General features: G+C 44.3%; 1 protein-coding gene across 1 annotated transcript in view; it reads right to left on the minus strand.

Moving 5' to 3' along the window:
• The window catches only part of ILDR2 (immunoglobulin like domain containing receptor 2), a 66133-nt gene extending 53015 nt beyond the window's left edge, over positions 1-13118 (minus strand). The window contains exon 1 of the mRNA XM_004385771.1: positions 13024-13118. Within this exon, the coding sequence (XP_004385828.1) occupies positions 13024-13069 (46 nt within the window). The 5' untranslated portion in view covers positions 13070-13118. The remainder of the gene's footprint in view (positions 1-13023) is intronic.
• Between the last annotated feature and the right edge of the window lie 91 nt (positions 13119-13209).

Genomic DNA, 13209 nt, shown 5'->3' on the forward strand with positions numbered 1-13209 from the left:
GCTGCAACCTCTTTTGAATGATCTTCAGCAAAATTTTACTTGTGTGTGATGTTAATGATATTGTTCAGAAATTTCCACATTCTGTTGGATCACCTTTCTTTGGAATGGGCACAAATGTGGATCGCTTCCGAAAGCTTGACTCCATCCACGTCATTAAGGTCAACTCTACTTTGAGGAGGCAGTGCTCCCCCAGTTGTATTCTGAGTGCCTTCCAACCCGAGGGGCTCATCTTCTGGCACTATATCAGACAGTGTTCCACTGCTATTCATAAGGTTTTCACTGCCTAATTTTTTTCAGAAGCAGTCTGCCAGGTCCTTGTTCCTAGTCTGTCTTAGTCTGGAAGCTCAGCTGCAACCTGTCCACCATGGGCAACCCTGCTGGTATTTGAAATACTGGTGGCATAGCTTCCAACATCACAGCAACAAACAAGCCACCACATTATGACAAACTGACATACGTATGGAAACTTACCTCTTTGGATTGGGTTTTTGTTTTTCCCAATTTCACCATTTCAAATGTCAAAAATATAGTACTTCTTATGCTAGAGTCTATACAGGCTGGTATAAGTATATATAACTTCCAATGCCAGGTAAATAAATCAAAATTTATCAGCCTCTTTGTAGTGTTGATCTGTGCATTTGATCTAAGAAATCTTATTCATTCCCATGGTTCCAGCTACCAGTTATGTCTCAGGCTCTCAACTCCCTTGAACCTCATCTGCATGTTTAACAGATACCTCATGTTAAACATGTCTAAACCTCATTCATCATCTCTTCTTTCTCCACTCCAACTCTTGCTTATAAGCCAATCCTTCCTCTATTCCTAGCTCTATTGCCAATATACTACCTGTCCTATAGCCCCAGATAGAAATCTTAAGCCAGTCTTGACAATTTCCTCTCTGTCCCTAGCTATGTTCATCTGGTCACTAAGTCTAAATATCTCTGAAATTTGTCCTTTCTCTATTCCCACTATCACTTTCTTAAAACAGGTTCCTATTCTTGGTACTAGGTAATAGTTATTAAATGTTTACTATGTGCCAGAGATTATGCTAAGCACTTTTTATCTAGTATCTTAATTCTCTCAAAAATCCTATAAAGTAGGCATTATTATTACACCAAACTCCCTGGGTAGTGCAAACAGATAAGCGCTCAACTACTAACCAAAAGGTTGGTGGTTTGAATCCACTCAGAAGTGCCTTGAAAGACCCAACAAGCTGCTTCCAAAAGATCACAGCCTTGAAAGCCCAATGGAGCACAGCTCTACTCTGAAACACATGGGGTCACCATGAGTTGGAATCCACTTGACAGCAACTGGTTTGTTTGTTTTGTTTGTCTGTTTATTATAGCCATTTTATATATGACAAAATGACTCTCAGAGAATGTATGTAACTTGCCTAACATTTTCAGGTTAGCAGGTGACCGACTGGAATCCAGGCTGACTGGCTCCAAAGTTCTTAACTACCTCTTTACACAGGTCCTTATTACCTCCTGGATTTTATAATAGCCTTCTAAGTGGTCTCTCTACCTCCAGCCTAATCCACTCTCCACGTTTTTTCCAGAGTATTCTTTTTAAAGCACATAGGCATTCATGTCAGTCCCCGGCTTTAAGGCTTCCACTGATTCCCTATTCCAGGATAAAATCCAAATCCCTTGGATTTTATGGCATATAAAGCCTTGTCCACTATGTGGCCTCAAGCATACTCCAGCCATACTGAAGTATTTTACATCTCTGGTTATAAATGTAATTCTCCCCATCTGGAGAAACACCATGGCGAATACCTGAAGGAGCTCCTCGGAGCAGACAGAGAGAAGCACTGAGCGTGGGCTGTGCACACACATGAACTCCCGGCACTACAGGAAGGCTGGGACTCTGAGTCCAGGCACTAGTGACACCATAGGGGACTTGAAGGTCAAAGCCCTTATAAAGAAAAGTACAGCGGTGCAGAAAGAGTGTGTGCGAGTTTGTCCTACAAACTAAAGCAGCTGTTCCAGAAATCTGGCGAGAGGCAGCTTCAGGAAGAGAGCAAAAGAAATGAAGCAAGGTAAGGAATTCTACCATATGGAACACACCTGTGAAAATTAGAACTCCTAAATAAAAAAGGGGGTCCTTACTGAAAGAAGCACTAGATGGCATGTTGCAGATCACAGGGGGTTTTCTACATCTGCAGAAGAGGGAGTCATCATTTTAGACCACCAGATCATTCTTTCAGTCTTTATGGTGCCCCTGACCCCCAGGAAAACAGCCCTTGACTACCTAATTCAAATTTAGTCAAAAACATATTTTAAAACACTATGCTAAGTGCTGTTAAAACAGATTTAAATAACTAGGCTCTGATCTTGAGAAATTCGATATAAACTTGATTTCTAACTACAACGCCCCTGAGGGCAGGGACCGGAAGTTAGTTGACTTTGTATCCTCAGAGTACTGCAAAGCCACAGAATAGAGTTGAAGCTCAAAATACGTCTGTGGAATGAATAGACAGATGAATGAACGATTGAACAAACAAACAAATGAGTAAGTCTAAGGGGAATTTCTTTTTCTTTCTTTTTTTTTTTTTTTTATTGTGCTTTAGGTAAAACTTTACAGAGCAAATTAGTTTCTCATACAACAATTTATATACAAACTGTTTTATGACATTGGTTACAATCCCTGTGATGTGTCAACACTCTCCCCTTCCACACCCCAATTCCCCATTTCCATCCATCCATTCTTCCTGTCCCTTCCTGCCTTCTCATTATTGCTTTTGGGCTAGGGTTGCCCTTTTGGTCTCCTATGCATGACTGAACTAAGAAGCACATTCCCCGCGTGTGTTATTATTTGTTTTATAGACCCATCTAATCTTTGGCTGAAGGGTAAACTTCGGGAGGCTTCAGTTCTGAGTTAAAAGGGTGTCCGGGGGCCATAGTCTTGGGCGTTCTTCCAGTCTCTGTTAGACCAGCAAGTCTGGTCTTTTTTGTGTGTGTAAATATGAATTTTGTTCTATATTTTTCTCCCACTCTGTCCGGGGCCCTCTATTGTGATCCCTGTCACAGTGGTTGGTGGTGGTAGCCGGGCACCATCAGTTCTTCTGGGCTCAGTCTGGTGGAGGCTGTGGTTCATGTCGTCCATTAGTCCTTTGGACTAATATTTCCCTTGTGTCTTCGGTTTTCTTCATTCTCCTTTGCTTTGGATGGGATGGGACCAATAGAAGTACCTTAGGTGGCCACTAGCAAGCTCTTAAGACCTGAGGGGACCTTCTTAGCAGAAGGTACCCAGTGCAGAGAATGAATTCTGGCCCATAAATAGGAAAAGCCACCTGAAGGTAGAGTGCTGAGTGGCAGCTCAGAGCAGCAGCCCCCACCTCAGCTGTGGGGTAACTACTGGTAGTCACGGAGCCAGGGAAGATCAGATCCGTGCAAACAATGCTTCTCTGCATGTGACAAAATAAGGTCCTGCCCCAATTCTCATGCAAAGAAAAGGATTCTATATATGACAAATTGTGTTCTTGAGAGAATAACAAAACCAGTATCTAAAGCGATGCTGTTCTTATTTTAGCACTTTCATTTTTTTCAAAGCAAGTCCCTATTCCCCACTAGTTGCAAGCTATGCCTGCCAGCATCTCTGAGAGGCAGATATATAAGCACAGTCCCATTTTAGAGAAATGGAGATTGCTGATAAAGGTCATGGAAAATTATCATCGTTAGAGACAAGCATCCCTAATTCTTTAAATCCCAGAAGCAGGATTAGACTGTAGAACTCACCAGCGTATCTTGGCCTTCAGATTCCTAAGGTTTTTCTTCCACTCAGCATACCAACATAAATCTTTTTCCTGCCTTCAATTTAGACCTGCTTTAAGAAATTCATCTTTTGTCTCCACATTTTAACATGTTTTCCCAATATTTAGGGACAAGAGATAGGCAGGCTTTCTAAGTGTAGGAGATGAAAAGGGGGTATCCTTGGGCCTCTAGGTTTGGTTCAAAGTACAGACAAGGAAAGAAAGCTTGTCCATCCCTCAATAGCATTGTTAGAATGGGGGCAAAGCATTTTGGGAAATGTTGACCTACAGGCTCAAAATACAAAGCCAAAGAAATGTGGCTTGATTTTTTTTTTTTCCAGAAATAGGAACCATTCATCGTCCTCATATACTTGAGTTAAAAAAAAAAACAACAACGAAGTAGCCATTCCCTTGGTATCTGCCAGTTTTCTGAGCCTGGTTCTCTATTGATTCTGTGAGTTAATCAACTTCCTTCCAATAAATTCCTTTCCTGATTAAATTGGCCAGAATCAGTTTCTCTTGTTTGCTACCATGGTACCTGATTGCTCAATCTACTTTTAGGGTTAGGATGACCGAGGTACCATTCTGAGAATAAACAACATGACAGTACTCTTGTATGTTTTCCTCCAAAGTCCCAAAGGCAGCAAGCATGTCCCCCTTTTCTACGTGGCTATGGTAAATGCCAATGTTGCCATTGCCCAGGTAGTCTTTGCTCATGGCTCAATTATTATTTGCTGCAAAAAACTCCGGTGCTTGTGCACACAGAGTTTGCCATTCATTAAGCATATGTTCTGTGTGTCCAACTGAGCCATGCTTTCCCATTCTCTGCCACTACTGTGCAGATAAGAGCCAGAAGCATATCTCCCTTCTCTCTGATTCACCTGGTCTGCTAGAGATCTGAAATGAGCTCATGGGTGATGTCTAGCTGGCTCATGTCCCATTCCAAAGGGACCAAAGCAGTGCTAAAAGAGATCAGTTTCTACTCTGCAGGGCAAAGACACTTTGGAAACTGCCCTGGTTCAAACAGGTCAGACTTCTGGGATGGACCTGCCATTTGGACAGAGAAAACTCCTGTAAGAAGGCTCTTACCAAACTTTATTTGTTACCTGTATTTCCAGTCTAGACCTCTATTCTGAGCTCTGGACCCAAATATACAACTTCACTGTCCAGCTGGATGTTCCACAAGCACCTCAGACTCATTACTGTGGAGATGAAGATGCTTACCATCCCCTTCTTCCTTTTAGGAATAGAACTTCCTGAGTTTTAATTTGGCCAGCCAAGCCAGCCAAGGACTACATTCATTTCATAGCTTCTCTTGTAGCTAACCGTGGCCATGCGACTAACTTCAGGACAGTGGGATGTGAGGAGAAATGATGTGTGCCAACTTCTGCATCACTGCTGTATAGACAAGATGCTTTCCCTGGACCTCTGCTTTCCTTTCTTCTACTGGCTGAGAAATGGCTATGACTGGAGCAGTCTTGGGAGCCACACGTTAGCAATGGCAGACTTACCCTCACTAGAGCTGGACTGTTGACAACTGGGCTATTACAGGAGAGAGAAATAAACTATTTTGTGAGAGTTACTATATTTTGGGGTCTCTTTGTTACAGCAGCTTAGCCTATACTTTAATATAATGCCAAAAACTAAACTTTTTTTTTTTTTAACATTGTCTTCCCTTACATGTTTCCCCTCCTGCATTAGTCCATGTCCATGAAATACATCCACATCAACCCAAGTCAGAAACCTGGCATTTTTAACCGTCCTTCCCCTTCAATCCCATGTCCAACTGAGTCAGTCCTACTTCCTCCATCTCTGGTCACTCTGTCCACTTCTCCCTCCCCGCTGCACTGCACCATGTGTGTTCAGGCTCTCATCATGTCTTGCCTCTCTTTCTGCAAGGGTGTCCTAGCTGGATTCTGCTGCAGGTTTTGCCCATGTCTAATCTGCTCTCCACACTGAGGTCCAAATGATCTTTCTAAAATGCACATCTGATCATGGCACTACCTTGCTCTGACCCTTTAAAGACTCCCCCTAGCCTTCAAGAAGGAGCCCTAGTGGTGCAATAGTTAAAGCACTCGGCTGCTAATGGAAAGATTGGCAGTTCGAACCCACCAGCAGCTCCGTGGAAGAAAAGACCTGGCAATCTGCTCCCATAAAGATTATAGCTTAGGAAAACCTACAAGGCAGTTCTACTCTGTCCTATAGGGTTGTTATGAGTTGGAATCTACTCGATGGCACACAAAAACAACAACAAGCCTTCAACAACACAAAGGCCCCTTTGAGATTGGGCCACTCCTCCCCCTTCCTCCTGTATCACTAAATGCTCCAACCATACAAAAGTATTTGTAGTTGCCAGAAAACATCATGTGTTCCATTAATTCTTGGCCTCTGCACATGCTGTTCCCTCTGCAAATTTCCCTTCCCTCCATCCAATCTTTCCCTGGTAACTCCTACTCATCCTTTAGGACTCAGCTCAGCTATCACTGCCTCTGGAAACTTTTTCCTGTTCTTACTACAGTCACAGCACCCAGGGGAATCATATCACATTATCTGAGAATTTCCTATTTAGTCATTAGTCTCCTCAACTAATATAAAGCCCTCTCCTACAGACCCCTAAGGAGCCCTGGTAGTGCAGTGGTTAAGGGCTTGGCTGCTACCAAAATGTTGCTAGTTCAAATCTACCAGCCACTCCTTGGAAACCCTATGGAGCAGTTCTACTCTGTCCTATAGGGTTGCTATGAGCCAGAATCGACTCAACAGCAACCAGTTTGCAGACCCCTAAAGACCCTGTAATTTGATACATTTGTTGAATGATTTAACCCAGTTAACAGATTGTATTATTTGTTCCAAGGAGCCCTGGTAGTGCAATGGTTAAGCGCTCAGCTGCTAACCCGAAGGTTGGTGGTTTGAACCCACCCAGAGGCTCCAAGGGAGAAAGACCTGGCGATCTGCTTCCGTAAAGATTACAGCCAAGAAAACCCAGTGGGACAGTTCTACTCTGTCTCAGGGGGTCTCTGTGAGTCAGAATCAACTTAACACCACCACCAGTGACAATTATTTGTTCCAATTATTTGTTCCCTCCCCACCCTTGCACTGTTCTTGGTAGGCAGAATATACTTTCTACCCCACTGACTGTAGGCACAGCCATGTGACTTTTTGTCCAGTAGAATGTGAGCAGATGTAGCATAAGCCATGTCCAAACAGATGCTTTAAAGGCACTTGTGTGGTTTGGCTCTACACCGCTCCCCCACCTTGAGTGCTTGCCCTCCATCATGAGTTTCACAGAATTTTATTTTAATTATCACAATAACCCCATAAGGTAGATAAGCTTCCATTTTAAAGCCAAAGAAAATAAACTAGCATTCAAATCCAGGTCAGTCTGAGTCTCATACCCTGTCCCCCCGCCCCCACTACCTCTGAGTCTGCCTCCTGATGAGTCAAGAGCAGAGAAGGAGTAATGATGCAAGATCCCAGCTGAATGTGAGGGTCCTACTCCTAACTCAGACTACCACTTCCTGCAGGGCTCCAGACTCTGAAGGAGAACAGAAGCAGCAGCATGTTCTTCCGAGTCTGTCCTTATTTCTTGGCCCATAAAGAACTCTAGTCATCCAAAATGCCTTCTTTCATTTGCACAGAGCCAAAAACTATCTGAAGACCAAGATTTTAAGCACACATACGCCACAGCTATGTCCTCTGTGGTTCTGGGTGCACAGCCCTGGTGCCTAGGCCCAGATGGGCCCTGACATGCCCTCAGTATCTGCTTTGTCACTGGGTCACAGCTTCTGCTCTCCCGTGCCTTGCTGGACCACTCCTCATTCATTCTTTTCCCATGTATCTCAGGATTAATCAGAAATGCTGACTCCCATTCCTTCTTGCTTTTTCCCTGCAATATTTCTCTGCATCCTATGAACTTTGAGCCTCAATACCCAATGTCCCATAGCAGATATCATGTATGTTCATTTTAATCAGGAGTTCTACTATAATCCACCTTGACCAGAAAAGAATGTTTCCCTTGGATACAGGCATTTGAAACAACCAAGTCATAGTAAGTCAGCAATAATGTTCCTTACTCTTTTAATTAATAAGATACCATGGACTTGGACATATCACATTCCCTTTGACACCTGGTCTTCTTATGTGTAGGTAAGTAATACCAGCCTTACTTAGAAGGATCAAATGGGACAATGCATACGAAAGCTATTTAACACAGAGAAAAGCATTATCGCATGGAAGTTAACGAGGACAACAACAATCATGTTATACCTTTCTTTAAATTCCTGAACATGGTAAAGAAAGTATAGGAGCTAAAATAGCTGGAAAGAGTGAAGAGTGAGTCCTGGATCAAAAAGTTGAGACTGGAAGGTACATTCTTGGACCATGCTGGCTGGAGTAGGATTCATCCCATTGGACCTAAGTCCTTGCCTTGCTCTATAAGTCCCCAGTATGAATACATTCAATTGTTCAGAGTGGACCTTACCTGTCCACCAAGTACTGGACACTACTACATTTGTTCCTATGAAAATTCTAACATGAACTCTTTCTTCCCAATTGGCATTTTTCCTTCCAATCATTAATGGTTTAGGGAAGACTGAAGAAAACTGGAGCTGCTAATGGCTCTTTCCTGGAAGAATTCTAAAAGGAAGTTCAGACCTATTGCTCTTTAGTTTTGATTTCCATCTCCTAGGTTATCATCAAAAGAAAACTTTAGAACTCTAAAATCTTACAGCTGAAAATTACCTTAGAAGTCACCTCATTCAACAGATTGTAAGACCAAGAGCTCAAGCTGCCCATCGTTACATGCTTATTTTATGGAGAAGATGGTATTGGAACTCAACCCTCCACTCCCAAGTCGGGGCTCTTTCCACTAACCAAGTACTGTTACTAATACTACCAACATAATACTAGTTTACACTAAGATTACTAGTGCTAATACACAAGTCTGTATAAACTAGCCACCTAGTAGAAATCATGTGAGTCTAAAATCTAAAGAGTAATGGAGATACTGAAAACAAACCCCCTCTCCTTGTCTAGAGAGAAGCATTAAGGCTTGAGGTGAAGGTTTGGGTGAGGAGACCTGTGATAAAGTGTTGAAAGAAGATGCTCTGGTATGAACAAGGTCTGCTCCATGGGGGGAAGTAGAACACATGAGGGAGATAAACTGGAAGGTATAGAGGACAAAAGGAGATAATGGAAATTGAAGTGTCAGCAATGTCGAAGTGACTCTTCATTCTCCAGGGCTAATAACATTTTAACTCTCCCTATCTAAGTCATGGTGGTGTAGTGGTTAAGAGTCCGGCTTAACCAAAAGGTCAGCAGTTCAAATCCACCAGGCACTCCTTGGAAACCCTACGGGGCAGTTCTATTCTGTCCCATAGGGTTGCTATGAGTCGGAATCGACTCGACGACAATGGGTTTATATTTAAGCCGGTCCTCACAGTCACCAGACAGCTACCTGAATGTAAACTGAACCAGGTAACAACCATCCTCAGATACCTCTGTTCCTTCTGCAAGTTGGGTTAGGAGCCCTTCCGAGGCACCCCACAATACTTGGTGCAGATAGCTATTATTGCTTTTTTATAATACTACTCCATAACCATGTGTTCATAGGCCTGGCTCTGCCACCAGACTGCGAGCTCCTTGAAGCCAAGGGTTGTGTCTTATTTATCTTATTGACCCTAGCACAATGCCTGGGACATGGTAGTAACTCAGTAACTAAATATACATGAATAAATGTCTTAAGTCGGCCATCACCTCTTCTGGGCATGGGTCTCTGAGCTGCTCCACGCCTACCTGGTCTGGGTTGGGTATGCGTCCATGCTATAATGCTTTTCTCTGTGTTAAATAGCTTTCGTATGCATTGTCCCATTTGATCCTTCTAAGTAAGGCTTGTATTACTTACCTACACATAAGAAGACCAGATGTCAAAGGGAATGTGATATGTCCAAGTCCATGGTATCTTATTAATTAAAAGAGTAGTTCTCATCATGGGACCTTTCACCACCATATCAAAATTACCTGGAAACTTGTTAGAGTCATGGACTAGACTAACACCTCTTCAAGGGCAAGGACTGGGTCTTTTATCTCTTTATGCTCAGCACCTATCATAGTACTTAGAAATAACAGGAATTTACCACATGCTTGCAGAATGAATGAATGAAACCAAATGGTTCCAAGAGAAGTGCTAATAGAGAAAGCAATCTTCATCAGAGAGGCCCAGGAGAGTCTCCAGGAAAACACATTGCCTGCTCTGGAGTGTGTTCCCAGAATATCCACACAGCCCCAGTGTTTCTCACAGCCCCTGCTGCCAGGGAAGAATGAAACACCACCCATTAACAGGGACAAAGACAGGGTGAACCCTCCTTCAAGTCTTATTGCTAGATGGTACCTGTTGCTAAAATAGCAGCTGGTTTAGCATTTTGTTTTATTCAAAACAACAACAACAACAAACAATCTATTACAGGAAGCAGCATCACAATGACAATAAGAAATCATGAGGCTAAATATACAGCAGAAAGAAATAGGAAATTTTAGCAATGAAAAGACGAGGAAGGAGCTGCTATAGAGCCTGAGGAAAAAAACTGAAGTGTTGATTAGAAATTGCTCAGCCTGCATTAAGAGAGAGAAACAAGGGCGGGGGGCGGGGGCGCTGGGAGGAGAGAAGGGGAGAGAAAGAGGGAGGCGGGAGAAAAAGAGAGAGGAAAGAAGAGGGAGAATGAATGTAGTTTTTTTTTCCCCTGGCTCTCTGTCTCAGTTTTAATCGGTCCTTTCCTTTCTCCCTCCCCTTCTACCACCCCCTCAAGAAAGAATTCATTGATTGGGCTAGACTAAAATTTCTTACCTTTCCTCCCAAGGTTTCTCTGCGAAGAATGAGTCTGAATCCATCTCATCCTCCACTGCTCCTCTCTCCTCCCTCCCCTCCCCAGCCACCATTGTTAGCTCCTCTACTTTGCTCAAACTGAGAGGCAGCTTGTCCAATGTCACCTCCCACAACTGTGATGGGATGGGGGGCAAGCAGAAGCTGGTATCAGGGACGCCGGTGGGTGATCAGTAGGGTGTCAGGAGCCAGCCGCCCTTGCAGAGCTGGGGCCACCTGACAGCTGAGATGGCCCTGAGAACTAACCTGTTGCCTGCTGCCAAGCAGAAGTGGCCTCTGCAGGTGCAGATGGCAGAAGTCACACAAAGCATCTCCCCCTCAAAACCAGAGCTTCCAGCCCATTCGGTCAGGTTCGAACCCCTGCTGAGAATTTACATTTCTAACAAGTTCCTAGGCAATACTAACCTGCTAGTTAGGGACCAATTCAGAGAACCACTAGGGGTTCTCAAAATTTATCATACCTAAGAATCACCTGGGTATCTTGTTAAAACGTAGACTCTGATTGAGTATACCTGGGATGGAAATGCAAATCGGAACAAACCGATTTGAAGCCGTGCTCAAAACAAAAATCCCAACAACAAAACAGCCAGAGAGGCAGCTTAGCAGAGTGCCTTAGGAAACTGGCCCGGAGTTTGGGAGAACTGAGTTCTAGCCCCTACTCTACTACAAATTGGCTATGTGCATACTGCTTCTCTGGGCCTCTGTTTCCTCATCTGTTAAACGAGACGGTTGGACTACATGTCCTGTGATCCCTTCCAGAAAAGACTCTACTGCATAAAAAGCTGTTAACACTCTAGCAAGGGTTATAGGGTCCCCTTCTTCTACCGCTGCCAGAAAGCTTCTCTTGGGCAGACTTCACCACCTTCTGCAAGACCATCTTCTGGTCCAGCAACCCCTCCCCAGATACCTGCCTGGCGTGATATAGGCTAAAGGGCTAAGATCCCCCTCAAATATGATAACTGAGTAAAGGCAAATTAAGGACATGCAGAAACAGTGAGGGTGGAAGTAGAGGGCACTGGGAGGCAGGGGAGGGGGGAGGCATGGATCAGCCAAACCCTGAAGTTAGAGATGATTCATATTTGAATAATGTGGGAAGGATGAACTCAGAGCAGCCAAAAGAAGAGGCTAATCCTGCTGAGTGCCCCCAAAGTAAACGCAGCAGGGGGCAAGAGCAAGTGTTAGGGGCCCCACACTTGGAATAGAAAAATATTTAACAACCAATAATCTTATTCTGAAGCTAAGAGATATGAAGGGGTTTTTTTGCCTTTCTTTCTTCTGAAATGTATTTTCCCCTCTCTGGATGATTTGCTTTGGATATTTAAACTTTTTCAACTTTTCCCACTGACTTGATTTTTCCAAATCTTCTGGTTGGTGCCCCTAGAGGGGACAAATTTATTCATTTTTTGGTGCTGTTTTGTTTACTCTCTTGCCCTTCATTGCCCCCTCCTCTCCACCCTTCTGGCCCCCTGCCTCTGTTTCCTCCATTTCCACCTTCCTTTGAATTTCTTCTCACCCAGTCAAAGCCACCAAACCTTCCTCACCCTCCCCAGCAGGGCTGGCCACCCTGCCCCACCAACTGTCCCTTAACTGTGCTGGATCATCACGTGGGACAACGTGTGAGGGACAAAAGCCTTTTCTGACCGCTCAAGCCCTTGAAAGTTTACAAAAGGGGAGAAGACAGAGGAGCCAGCTGGACAAAGTGACTCCCGTGCCTGGGAGAAGCCCAATTCCTCTCTCAGACACTGTTAGCTTTGACTCTGAATCTGAGTCTCTGCAAATTGTCTTTATTGGGGGAGGGGGGTGCATCTCTTAGGGAGGCTCTTCTCTAACTATGGGATACCTGCCCAAACGTACCACGTGAGAGACAGCCTGGCCCTAAACTCCACAATGAGTCAAGCCTCCATGCCCATCTTCCTTCCCATAGCAGCTCCCCAGCATTCCACAAGGGAGTGACGGAGAGAATGCCTTGGGTCTCCCTACTTTTCTAGGGAAGGAATTAAGGAGATTCACCTCCCAGCCTCCCCAGGAAAGCGGTTCTCTCAATTAATCAGTCTCCTCGGAGCTTTCATTTTTCCAGGACTCAACAGCATTACAAACTCAGGAAAAGACCAAGGAAGGACCGTTGTATGGGGTGAAAAACGTACATTTCAAAAGAACAATCTCATATTGTCAAGGAGTCAAACGCCTGCGTCTCCCCCATCATCCACTCTAACACACACACACACACACACACACAAACACACAATCACACTCTGTCCCCCTCCCCCACTTGACACCAGCCTACTAAGCAGCTTTCAACGCAGTCAATCACGTAGAAAATGGGGGGTGGGGTGAGAACAGTACCACAAGGGTAATATACATAAAGTTATACGTCTCTGTAGAAAATGCCTCTTACCTGTTAGCCAGAAGACAGCAATCCACCCCAACACGACCCTGTCCATTTTCCCGAACTTCCCATCCAGCTCAAGGAGTGTGGAAAGTAGAAAACCGCCGGAATACAGGGCTCTATATGACCGAACGGCAGAAGGCAGCTGCGGAGCGGCGCCGGCGGGCGGGAGAGGGCACCGGGCGTCCCTCGGCG

This window comes from Trichechus manatus, unplaced genomic scaffold (genome assembly GCF_000243295.1).
Source record: "Trichechus manatus latirostris isolate Lorelei unplaced genomic scaffold, TriManLat1.0 scaffold00145, whole genome shotgun sequence".
NCBI classification, from domain to species: Eukaryota; Metazoa; Chordata; class Mammalia; order Sirenia; family Trichechidae; genus Trichechus; species Trichechus manatus.